Genomic DNA, 13159 nt, shown 5'->3' on the forward strand with positions numbered 1-13159 from the left:
CCCAGAGCTTTACAGTGCAGTGATGAGCCAGTCTACACCTGGGCAAGTGAACCAACCAAGGAAATGCTATAGAAGTTTTTTTAAACGGACAGTGTAAGAGTGACACTTTCTCCATCTTAGTCCACCAGGTAGGCTCAGAAGAGACACAAGGAAACCGAGGATGCTTGAGGAACCAATCTGCATTCTCCCCACTCCTCTCCATTTCCAGCCATGGCCATGCCACCTAGTCCCACCTAGTGTGTGCAGCCCTTCCCAAATGTGACAGCCTCTTTATTTGGTTTCTAGGAGAGCAGCACCCTCAGCTGAATTCTCAGTGGACAGGACACGCCACTTAATGTCCTTCCTCACCATGATGGGCCCCAGTCCGGACTGGAACGTGGGCCTATCTGCAGAGGATCTGTGCACCAAGGAGTGTGGCTGGGTCCAGAAAGTAGTACAGGACCTGATTCCCTGGGATGCTGGCACTGACAGCGGCGTGACCTATGAGGTAAGTGTGTGCCCACAGTGGAAGGCAAACTCCCTCAGCAACCCTTCCTGCTCTGCCATGTTCTAGGTGTCCTGGGCACAGAGGTGCGTGTGACTCAGCTATATCCTAGAAATCCCTTGTCTAGTAGGGTGGCCACCATTGTTCTCAACTGCATAGTTGGTACTGAAGCTATCACAAGGCCTAAGAAGTAGCTACGTGGTTAAGAGCACTTGCTGTTGGTGAGGATTAATTCAGTCCCCAGGCCTTGCAAGGCAGCTAACAAACATTTGTAACTCCAGTTCTAACTGGAGGATCTAATGCCCTCTGCAAACCGGGTACTAGGCACACAGGTGGTGTACATACATGCACACAGGGAAAAACAAAAACAAAAAAACAAAAACCTTAAACATGTAAAATAAATAAATATTTTTATTTTAAATAAATGTTCTTTTAAAGTCTGGAGCCATCAGAAAACTAGCAGGGGATGGATAGGGAGACAGAGAAGTCAGTGAAGTTCTTGCCAGGCAAGCCGGAGGAGCTGAGTCAAGTCCCCAGAACCCAGGCCTTGTTTTGGTTTTGCTTTAGACATGTTTCACTGTGGAGCTCAGACTAGCATCCGACTCGCCATCCCCCACAGGTGCGTGCTGCAATGGCTGACTGGTAAATAAGTTTTCAAGCCTGCCGCACTCCATTCTGTCTATAGTCTGGATTCCCACAGCAATGGCTGAGCTGCACAGTCATCAGAGGCAGTGTGACTCACATCTGACCCAACACGGGAACAGTTTGCTGCCTGGCCCAGCAGAAAAAGCCTTGGATCCAGGTCAAGCTGGCTCAGCCATTTCTAAGCTTGGATGACCTCGTTGGAACTTGGCTCCTCCGGCTGGGCACAAACTTTTGGTGCTGTGAAAGATTCTAAGCATAGATTTATGGATTTCTAAGCACAGGATCCGCACAAGTGGAATTCTGTAAATACAGTTACATTTTATAAATTCAATCAGAGCGAGGCTCCATGTTCGATGCCCAGAACACACACACACACACACAGAGGGAGGGCATGCAAGGTCCTATTAGAGTTTTTGTTCAATAACCAATTGCTTTGAAGTTTTCACATTGTATTTCCCACGTTGTCTGTTTTATTCCTGCAGTCACCAAACAAGCCCACAATTCCTCAGGAAAAAATCCGACCCCTGACTAGTCTGGATCATCCTCAGAGTCCTTTCTATGACCCAGAAGGTGGGTCCATCACACAAGTGGCCAGAGTCGTCATCGAGAGAATTGCCCGGAAGGTACCATGAGGAGGGCTAATGTGCCTAGACACCTTTCTAGAATCACCGGGGTCTCCAGAGGGCAGGAAGCACCTCTGGGTGTGGGATTTCTGGGCCTCCCGAGGGTTCAAGCATAAAAATTATCTTTTAGATGTAAATTTGTAAAAGCAACTCAGAGTGAAGCCAGGATCAGATGAATGATTTGATCAAGTTTATCCTGAGTTCTACAGTCAATTGCTAATGTCTGCCATGGTCAGGATGTCTGTTTAATCAGTGCTTTTTTTCTTGCTTTCCCCCCACCCCATTTAAGGTGTAAATGTTGGCCCAGAAATCTGCCATTGCAGGGTTTTGTGCCAAGATTTACCTATTCTATCTCTCCCTTGCCCATCCTCCTTTCTGGAATGTGCACTCTCCATTCCTCTTGCAGGGAGAACAGTGCAACATTGTACCTGACAACGTGGATGATATTGTAGCCGACCTGGCTCCAGAAGAGAAAGATGAAGGTATGTTGTTCTCCTTTGTTGCAGGTGGCAATACAAACTGATGTGACCAGTAGCCTCTGACATGGTCTTTGAAACAACCAGGACTGGGGGGCCTGCGGGGGGTGGGGGGGAGGTGCTGGTGTCTTAGCATGTGCTTAACATGGACCATGCCCTGGTTTCCATCTCCAGCAGCCTAAAAGAAAAAGGCTAAAATCCAAGGCCAACATTAGGCGCCAAGTGTCAGCCACCTGGTGAAGGAGTGATGTTAAAATAACTACTTAACATTAGCTGTCTATCGTGGCAGTAAAGATGGCATTTGGTAGGTTTTGTAGCTTCCAGATCACTTGCTGCTTTGATGCTTGTTCTTCCATGACAGTTCATCTACCCCTCATGGAGGACAGGAGTCCAGGTACTACAGTCAAGAGAAAGAGGCAGAGCCTTGGCTTGAATTTAAGTTTCCCCACAGATCCTAGACTTTGTTACTGTTTATAACCCTGACAAGCCAACTTTCCTACCTCTCTTCCCTTGACTAAGAAATGTTCATAACAGAGGCTGCCTCCGAGAAAATGAGGATCAGTAGGCTTAGTTAAGTAAGATTCTTAAGGATGCCAGCACAGGGCACTCGCTCAGTGAACTGACACCAGTGGGTGGAGCCAATGAGGTTGCAAAAAATTCGTGAGCTTTCTAAGACTGCCTATGAAGTACATACATGCATGAAAACAATGTTTGCCAAGGACAAGGCAGTGACCAGAACATGCACACATGCAAACGGTCCTTACAGGGAGAGAATGGTCGCTATTCATTAGGTATTTACCAGCAGGATGTTAGAACGTCATTTTCAAAGGAAAAGGATGTCTGCTCTCATCCCTGGAACACACCGATGGGCCTCTATGCAAAGAGCCAGTCATAGGTTCCACAGGTTCCCAGGGAGAACATGTCAAACACTCTTTGCAGATGACACCCCTGAAACCTGCATCTACTCCAACTGGTCCCCATGGTCGGCCTGCAGCTCTTCCACTTGTGAAAAGGGCAAGAGGATGCGGCAGCGCATGCTGAAGGCACAGCTGGACCTCAGTGTCCCCTGTCCTGACACCCAGGACTTCCAGCCCTGCATGGGCCCAGGCTGCAGCGATGAAGGTCAGGAGACAGACACTCCAGGCCAGCTGGAGAGGACTGAGGAGGGAGGGCTTCCTGGCAACATGGCTCCCTTACACCCTTTTAGAGTCGCATCATTGTCAATGACGTCCAGCCAGAATGGGTGCCTCCTACAGTATCTTGAGGCCTCAGAATACACAGCCCATCATCTGATAACAGAATTCCAACACCAACTGGATTCTTCCCTCATGCTACTTTTATGTCACCTCGACCAGACCACCTGTTAAAACACTGGGGGAAAGGACTTATTGGTCTTTAGAGGATTTAGCCAGTGGTTGCTTGCCCCATGTACTTCATAGAACGTCATGGTGTGGGAGAATAATGCACTTTCCCAAGATAGGCCTGCTTCCCAAAGTCTCCACAGCCCCTCCCCCTTCCCCCAAAAAACCACTGCTCTGCCTGGTGTCTGGACAATGCAAACTTTACTCTTAATCCAGAGAGTGTTAGGGAAGAGCGCACACACAGGAGACAGGAAGAGTGTTGGGTTTTTACTCTAAAGTAGGTGGTGGCTATGTCTTTTATCCATTGGTTGGGGTCCCACCTCACAATCTTATTTAATCGGCCTGTCTGAAAAGAACCGGTGCACAGGACATGGAGGAAGGAGAGAAGGGTCCCTTCTCCAGGCCATCAGTGTCCTAGAGAGAGCACCATGTAAGGGAACAAGCGCTGCTACAGACAAGCCTACAAGGGGACAGGGAGAAGTCACTGTCAGCACTGAGGCTCCTTTCTAGGGACTAGAGCTAGGATGCTAAATGCCAGTGGTAGAGCTGAAATCTCTGTCCTCCTCTTCCTTTTGTATGGGCAGGTTCCCCCAGGAGGAATGAGAGCTCTAAACCACTGAGGCTGTTGCTTGAACCTGGGGCACACTCTCTGTAAACACCTCTCCTTCTAGAGTCAGAGTTCTCTTATACCGACCCCAGATTCTTTTCTGCCCCTCCTCTGAGCATGCTTGGTGTGTCACAGATGGCTCCACCTGTACCATGTCGGAGTGGATCACCTGGTCGCCCTGTAGTGTCTCGTGTGGCATGGGCATGAGGTCCCGGGAGAGGTACGTGAAGCAGTTCCCGGAAGACGGCTCAGTGTGCATGCTGCCCACGGAGGAGACGGAGAAGTGCACAGTCAACGAGGAGTGCTGTGAGTTGGGGGCGCCCTGGAAGTAGGTGGGGCAAGCAGGTGGATCCCAGCACCAGCTGCACAACTCCAACCTTTTGGACTCCCTAGCTCCTAGCAGCTGCCTGGTGACTGAGTGGGGTGAGTGGGACGACTGCAGTGCCACCTGTGGGATGGGTATGAAGAAGAGGCACCGTATGGTCAAGATGAGCCCCGCGGACGGCTCCATGTGCAAGGCAGAGACATCGCAGGCGGAGAAATGCATGATGCCTGAGTGCCGTGAGTGGATATGGGGAGGGAGGCTTTGGGTAGGGAGCGTCAAACTGGTGGCTCCTGGATAGAATTCACCCGTGTTCCATAGAAGCATTTTCCTTGGGGCAGTAAATCTACATAAGACATCACTGGCTAAGTCTAATCGATTCCTGGTTTTTTGTTTGTGGGGTTGATACAGGGTCTCACTGTGAAGCCCTGGCTAGCCTGGGACTCGCTATATAGACCAGACTTGCCTTGAACTCACAGAGATCAACCTGCCTCTGCCACCAAAGCACTGAGATTAAAAGCACACAGCACCGTATGCAGCATATTACCATTGTACAATGGTCTTCTTAGTTGTAATAAGGCACAACTCTGGCCACTCTATGCACAAATGTATATCGATGTGCACACAAGCACACACACACTCCAGGGATTTCAGTTCAGACCAGCAAAATTGCAGCACTGAGCCAATCTCTGTCTGCGGTATTCTTTAGTGAGGCCCCATTAAACCTATTGTGACTATAATTGAATTTAGTGATCCCATATCATCAGTGGTGCCTCTGTTGAGAGAGACCTTGCATGCATTGTCCTCACCTGTATCGATCGGGTCATGACCACCGGCTGGGCCACAGGAGATGCAGAAGAGTAACCAGCCCAATCGGCAAAGAGCCACTTCCTACTCTAAGCTGTTCACTCTGAACCCAGGGTCTAATTCTATTCTATTCCAGTGGCTAGTGGCTGGTGGGGGAATCGTAGGGCTAAGATCAAACCCAACAAAAGGTGCCTGTTCTCAGTGCCAAACTTGGCTCTTGACCTAGATACCATCCCGTGCTTGCTGTCTCCCTGGTCCGAGTGGAGCGACTGTAGCGTGACCTGTGGAAAGGGCATGCGGACCCGCCAGCGGATGCTCAAGTCTCTGGCAGAGCTGGGTGACTGTAACGAGGATCTGGAGCAGGCGGAGAAGTGCATGCTGCCAGAATGCCGTAAGTCCTGGTTATGGAAGTTCACCGTTCCCTCCTCCAAAGTTCCTTGGTCCAGTGAGCCCCTAACCAGCTATTTGCTAATACCGCCAGATGAGGAGATGGCTAAGTGGATAAAGCATTTTGTGTGTAAGCATAAGGACCATGGTTTGGATCTCCAGAACCTACATAAAAGCCTGGGGCAAGCTGGCTAGACCAGCCAGAATCAATGATCTCTGGGTTCAGCAAGAGACCCCTTTTTCAGTAAATACAGTGGAGAACAATGGAGGAAAGTACCGGAACTCATCTTTGGGCTTAGAGATGCTGTGCACACACATACACATGCAAAAGGATATATACTGTTAGATCCTATAGTGAGACTAACTTGCCAGAGAGTGGAGTTTGGATCTGTGTTGGCAGGAAGTCTTCAATCTTGTCGTCTGCAAAACACATAAAGTGACTGTGAGGTCTGAATGGGAGACTGATTAAGTGTGAAGCACAAGTCAGTCATCCCCAGTCCTTCCCCCCCCCCCGCCCCCTACCTGCCGGCTTGCCTTACCCATTAACTTTCTGAATCTTTCAGTTCTTTTTTTTTTTAATTTTTCAATTGAAGATAGATTTTTTCATTTTTTATTAAATATTTTATTTACATTTCAAATTTTATCCCCTTTCCTCATTTCCCCTCCCCCTGCTCACTAACCCACCTACTCCTGCTTCCCTGTCCTGGCATTCTCCTACACTGGGACATCAAGCCTTCACAAGGCCCAGGGCCTCTCCTCTCACGGATGTCCCACAAGGCCATCCTCTGCTACATATTCAGCTGAAGCCTTGAATCCCTCCTGGTGTACTCTTTGGTTGTGGTTTAGGCCCTGGGGCTCTAGGGGTACTGCTTGGTTCATATTGTTTGAACCTTTCAGTTCTATCCCAGCACCATGTGATCGGTGTACTTACCCTTATCTGAGGCTGCCCATTAAGTGAGTGACACCAACAGACCAGTAAGGAAAAAAGAAGAGAAGGAAAGAAAAGCCCAGGTTCTCAAAAACACAGTGGCCCAATCTCCCTCTGAAATCTGTGTAGTCAACTACCAATACTGCTTCTCCCTGTTCCTCGGTTTTCAGGTCTGTGTAGCAGCAAAACTTTCTAAATTACTCTGAGGACTAAAATCAGCTACTGGCACCAAGTGTAAGCAGGTGCAGGCCTAGCCAATGAACAGTAGCCTCCAGCTTTTACTAACTGTAGTTAGCTCACAATTACCTCTATGACTGGACTCTAGAGCTTTTAACAAATGGTGACAAGTCACCAATTCAAATAAATCTTTATATCCATAGTCGATTATAGGAGATCAGGAAATGAGCATCTGCAGGGCACTGCTGGAAGCAAACTGCTCATTTAAGCCCTGTAGCCTAATTCAAAAGCTGCCATTATCCCCTTTTGGCAGACACACTCCCTCCGGGAGAGAGGCTGGAAAATGCTTAAGAGTGAGACTGGTCCAGGCTTTACAGGAACAGCGGAGTGTGGAATCATTTGCCTCCTTGGACACACCCTGAAAAATCAGACCACAATGCTGTTTCCCCCTACATTGTGAGGTGCTGGCTTTGTAAGAATTTCCTCTATCTTTTACTATGAGAAGCCATAAAACACCTCCCGCTCTTGATCCTTTGTGGCACTTCCTATCTCAGGCTCCTGTGTGCTTTACACTGACCGTCATATGCAGGATGCAGACGAGGTGCAGAGTAAGAAAAGCTGCAAAGGTTTGGGAAAGTCCTAGGTGTGGGGCCTGTAGGGGACCACCTGCTATCTTGTTCTCTCCAAAAGCTACGAAGTAGGGGGCCATTCTCTGAAGACCACACTACAGCTTCCCTGAGGAAATCTAGGGTCACTGAGGCTGGGGATGGGGGCAGGAGGCTGGTCAGTCAGTGCCACTAGCTGATATGACTACTCCAGGAAGACACAAGGCAGGCCATGGTGCTATGAGAACACCTTCTAAGTTGCCCGTCACCTTCTCAAGTCATACAGGAGTCAGAACGGGAAGAGTGTAGGAAGACTGCCACCAATCTTGCCCCTACTGCTTACAATGTGGTCTAGATAACGCCACTGCTGCTGAAGAGCAGTTTCTCCTGGAAAATGGCTTATTGCTCTTGGCTGCCTGGTTGAGATGGTCAAAAGTGTATACTGGACTATTTTGTTTCAGACATAGATATACTCACACCTGTCTGTATCTTGCCAGCCATTGACTGTGAACTCAGCGAGTGGTCCCAGTGGTCTGAATGTAACAAGTCATGTGGGAAAGGTCACATGATTCGAACCCGGACAATCCAAACGGAACCTCAGTTTGGGGGTGTACCCTGCCCAGAGACTGTGCAACGCAAGAAGTGCCGCACCCGGAAATGCCTTCGCAGCCCATCAGTCCAGAAGCTGCGCTGGAGGGAGGCCCGAGAGAGCAGGAGGAGTGAGCAGCTGAGAGAAGAGTCGGATGGAGAGCAGTTCCCAGGTACTGTTTCCCGCGGGCCTGTGCTGGCCTCCAGGACACGGGACAGCTCTGGGCTGAAGAGAGAGGCACTTGAATTATTCAGCCGAAGTTTTAATTCCTAAATACTAAGAAAGCATAACTTATACGGAAGAAATTGGGTTAATGTTTGTAGCAAAAAAAAAATATATATTGGATATGATAATTGGCTGTCAAAATCCGTTTTCAAGCAAAAAGCCTCTAGAAATTGTACAGTTCTTTCTTCTCATTTGCAAAACACCTTGCTCACAATCAGCTGTGACTAACCAACCCCATTTGCTTTTGCAGAAAAGGGAAATACAATGCACAGATGTGTTGGGAGGAGCCTGGTTGGTAGGGAAATTTTCATGAAGCCTCAGATTAAATCATCCCGTTAAAGGGAGGGCTGAGACAAGACCACTCTGACCTGGTGGCTTCCTGGTTTAATGTTAACCACAAAGCTTAGCATTTAGATTTTTATTCCTTCAAACTAATATGGACTCAGGTTGCCACATAAGCAGTTAGCACTCCAACAGAATAATAATGAACCAAGAGCAAAGGAAGCCAGAGAATGGGCACAGTACCAACTGGGGTTCCAGGAGATGCCAGAGAATGGGTACAGTATGAACTGGGGTTCCAGGAGATACCAGAGAATGGGTACAGTATGAACTGGGGTTCCAGGAGATGCCAGAGAATGGGCACAGTACCAACTGGAGTTCCAGGAGATGCCAGAGAATGGGTACAGTATGAACTAGGGTTCCGGGAGATGCCAGAGCAGAGAAAGCCAGACTGTGTCTTAGGGAGCTGTTAGGAGCTCACCAGGAATCACAGCTGCCGAGGCAGAGACACCACAGGATGCACTAAGTAACAGGAGGGGTGCAGATATGGAAGGATACAAGGAGAGAATTGGGTGTAAAAGTCAGTGGCCAATGGTAGAGGAGTTGGGTCTGAGTCTGTGCTTTTGAGAGTAGCTTAACAGACCCAAATTAGGTAATTTAGAGAAGACAAAGACAGAAGCTGGTTTTGTTTATATCTGGGGGACAATTATGTGTCCCCCTTCTCTAGAATAACTTGAAAAGTTATAGGAACCCCCCCCCCCAAAAAAAAGCCAGGCAGATGTCTCAGTAGATGAAGCCTAAACATGCCGGATTTCAGGCTCTGGAACCCACATGCTGGAAGAGAACCAGCTCCGCAAAATGGCTCTCTGACCAACATAAACACATACTGTAACAGGCCCTCATGCACAAATAAATAAGAGATATAAAACCATCATCCCGGAACTGGAGAGATGGCTCAGTGGTTAAAAGCACTTGCTGCTCTTCCAGAAGACCCAGGTTCAATTCCCGGCACCCACATGGTAGCTCACTCCTGTTTGTAAAGATCTGACACCCTCATGCAGACATACATGTCAATTCACAATAAACAAACAAACAGGAAAACATAACTTAAAAAAAATCACCATCTGTGGGCTAGAGAGATGATTTCAAAGGACCCATGTAGAACACCCAGCATGCACATGATGGCTCACAACATTCTGTAACTCAAATCCTAGGGGATTTGATGCCCTCTGGCCTTGACAGGCAAAACACCACATATCCACACCCACACCCACGACAAAGAAATTTTTAAAATAATAATCCTTACATGGAATGGCACTGGGGAATGAGCTGGTGCAGTGATTGGCAGGCCAACAGAATGAGTTAAGATCATCCAATGCTTATTGCACCATTAAGTGTTCTTGGGATTCCCAGGGTGCAAAAAAGGGCAGCCATATAAAAGTGAAAGTCTCTTAAGATAGTCCATTTAAGGGCTGGAGAAATGGCTCAGTGGTTAAGAGCTGGCTGCTCATCCTGAGTTCAAGTCCCAGCAACCACATGGTGGCTCACAACCATCTGTAATGGGATCCAATGCCCTCTTCTGGTGTGTCTGAAGACAGCTACAGTGTACTCACATACATAAAATAAATAAATCTAAAAAAGAAAAGAAAAAGACAGTCCATCTGGCTGGCATGCCTTTAACCCCAAGCACTCAGGAGGCAGAGGCCAGCCTAGTCTACAGAGCTAGTTCTAGGACAGCCAAGGATACACACACACACACACACACACACACACACACACACACACACACACAAACCTGTATAAGGAAAACAAAACAAACAAAAAGACAGCTCATTCTCTGGCATAGAGATGGACTACGTTGACAGATCCTTTCCTTAGGGAGTATGGCAGGCAGGCAGGTGGGCAGGCAGGCGGGCAGGCAGGCGGGCAGGCAGGCGGGCAGGCAGGAGGGCAGGCAGGCAGGCGGGCGGGCAGGCGGGCAGGCAGGCAGGCAGGTGAGCAGGCAGGCAGGCAGGCAGGCAGGCAGGCATCAGTTAAAGGCTATGTGCTCAGCAGTTTCTCAGGAAACTCTGCTGCTGCAGTGTGGTAAACAGGTATCTAATAATAGTCACGAGCATCTGTGTTCAAAGGAGAGATATATGGAAAGCTATGACAAGTGCAAACAGGAGGCTGCATCTGTGGAGTCAGAGGAGGTTCGTTTGAGGAAGGCATGTCCATGTTTCATAGGAAAAGAATTGCTCATTTTACTTACCATTGGGTGGGCTAATAACTCAGGCAGGGAGGCTAATGAAGTAGCTCAGGGACCACCCTATGGCTGGTCCCTGCTTACAAGTCAGTGCTTTAAACAAACCTGTATTAGCGTGAGCCTGCTGCTCAGAGGCAAGCTGGCCTGGATTCACTCTTCTGAGGTGTAGCTGTGTTGGACTCAAGTCTCATTTGTGCAGCCACAATCAAGTAGGGGTGGCACAGCACCCCAGCCTCACCTGCTTTCCTGGGGCCTCTTTCCACGAGGTCTCTCCAGTGAGGTCACCCAATCTTGCTCTCACACCTAGCAGTAGCTTTGCAGGCATGGTGTCTGCTCACATCCCATTTGCCAAACCAAGCCAAGCTTCAAAGGGGCAGGGAAACAGACTCTGCCCTTAGACAGGCAAAGATCCAGTGCACTAACAGCCACAGCTTTTGCAAACCATCACATATGAGCTAACAGCCCCTAATGAGGACAGCAGGCACTAATGAATTCAACCACTCCTTACACAGAGGAGTGGTGAAGGGCAAGACAACTCATTGGACAGTCCTGCTGGAAGTCGCTGCTCATATTCTGCTGGCCTAACCAGTCGCTCTCTTACTTTCAGGCTGTCGAATGCGCCCGTGGACAGCCTGGTCAGAATGCACCAAACTGTGCGGAGGTGGGATCCAAGAGCGCTACATGACTGTGAAGAAGAGGTTCAAAAGCTCCCAGTTTACCAGCTGCAAAGACAAGAAGGAGATCAGAGCGTGCAACGTGCACCCTTGTTAGTGGGGGGTTCAACTCCCCACGGCCGCATTCCAGATTCTAGTCACCAATGGTTGGGTGGATTTTTGCTTGTGTAAGATGATTTCAATTGTATCCACTAGGTTTTTTTTCTTTCTTTCTTTTTTTTTTTTTTTTTAACGGTGTGGTTTGCCCAATAGTCTTATGGATGCCAAGGGACAGCCTGTCCGAATACTTCTTGGTGAGTGCAGGCCAAGTGGGGCATCCTTGTCCTCAGGTGGCCCTCTTCCTACACTGAGTAAGTAGTGTTGGTTCACCTTGTGTCCCTCTGGAACATCCCCCTGGTCAAGCAGGGTGAAGACCCTGGCCACATCCACAAGGAGAAGCAACCATGTTCTCGGGTGCCAGGTTGCAGCATGCAGGAGACACAGCCATCAAATGCAGAGGACAGATTCTCCTCTCATCTGTGGCCTGCTCACTCTTACAGAAACCTGTTTACCCATCTCTTTTTTTTATTTAGCACAACTCTAGGTATCTTGGTAAGTCTCCAGGGTCATGGGTTCTTCAGTGCCCTGAAGGAGAAGCTCTAAGGTGGGGTGGCGTTTGTTACAAACCTCCTGATACTGCTTTGCTGACACCACCAGGGTAGCAGGTGATGATGGCTACTTTATTTGTGAGCCATGATTTCCGTTGAGTTTTGATTGTTGGTGCCATAACTATCCGAGGATGCCGGACGGACGCACTAACCTTTTCTCAGCAGATCCTTCTCTGAGCCAATGCAGACAGTCTCCTGGACACTGGTTCCAAAGCCAACCTACAATCTTCCTACACATATGCAGACCTTTTAGGTTCCCCCATCTTCCTTAGAATAAAACATTTTAGCTCTGAGAACTACCTGATAAGTCGGCCAGAGAGCCACCAAGTCAATCCTCAACAAAAATACTATCTCCCCTACTTAAAAGTTTTTTAAAGTCGTGATGTTTTATAGTTAGAGGAGAGAGAGACAAACTATTCCCATGACTAAGATACAAACCTACAAGTAAGGGTTATTCAGTCATGCCTGTGCCTGACTTCTGGACCAGGGCCCTGGTTCTCATGGACAGTCCAGAGGAAAGTCGGGGGTTCCCACTGATTTCCAAGCTATCAGCAGCACACTAAACCCAGGAGTCTAAGAACCAACAGTCAAGAGTAAGAGGATGTTTATCTCAGCTGTGAGCTCATTAGCAGGTTTTACTCATGCATCTGTTAAAACTACCACCACATCCTTTTGCAAGTCTGTTTATTACCGCTTCATCCAAATACATACTGTGGGCAAGATGCACACAGTGCTATGAATACAGTACTTTTAAGAATCTGCATTAAACATACCAGAATATGTCCAGCCACATCTATGTACAACCCCTGAATATGTATTTTCCTTAACACACGAGAGCCTGTTCAATTAAAAAAAAAAAAGAAAATCTCGCTGGGTCTGTCTTTGTTTTTAGGATAATTAAGTGGTGGGAGAGTTGGGTCTTTTTCCAGTTGCTACCTAGTTCATTTGCAGGAAAAGATGGCGCTTCTGTTACCTCTAGGTGGGCCGCTGGCATCACATCCCTCAGCTGCCTGGATTATTTCCAATGCTATTTTTAGATTAACGAATTGCTTTCTCCTTCAAAGGAGTATAAAACAAA

At 48.2% G+C, this 13159-nt stretch overlaps 1 protein-coding gene across 1 annotated transcript in view; it reads left to right on the forward strand.

The window, feature by feature from the left end:
- Spon1 (spondin 1) overlaps positions 1 to 12946 on the forward strand; it is a 279250-nt gene extending 266304 nt beyond the window's left edge. The window contains exons 8-16 of the mRNA XM_021166919.2: positions 286 to 487; positions 1612 to 1752; positions 2159 to 2234; positions 3168 to 3350; positions 4332 to 4502; positions 4590 to 4757; positions 5552 to 5716; positions 7920 to 8183; positions 11368 to 12946. Coding sequence (XP_021022578.1) covers positions 286 to 487; positions 1612 to 1752; positions 2159 to 2234; positions 3168 to 3350; positions 4332 to 4502; positions 4590 to 4757; positions 5552 to 5716; positions 7920 to 8183; positions 11368 to 11531 — 1534 coding nt within the window. The 3' untranslated portion in view covers positions 11532 to 12946. The remainder of the gene's footprint in view (positions 1 to 285; positions 488 to 1611; positions 1753 to 2158; positions 2235 to 3167; positions 3351 to 4331; positions 4503 to 4589; positions 4758 to 5551; positions 5717 to 7919; positions 8184 to 11367) is intronic.
- Positions 12947 to 13159: the final 213 nt, after the last annotated feature.

The sequence above is a fragment of the Mus caroli genome, chromosome 7, assembly GCF_900094665.2.
Source record: "Mus caroli chromosome 7, CAROLI_EIJ_v1.1, whole genome shotgun sequence".
NCBI lineage: Eukaryota > Metazoa > Chordata > Mammalia > Rodentia > Muridae > Mus > Mus caroli.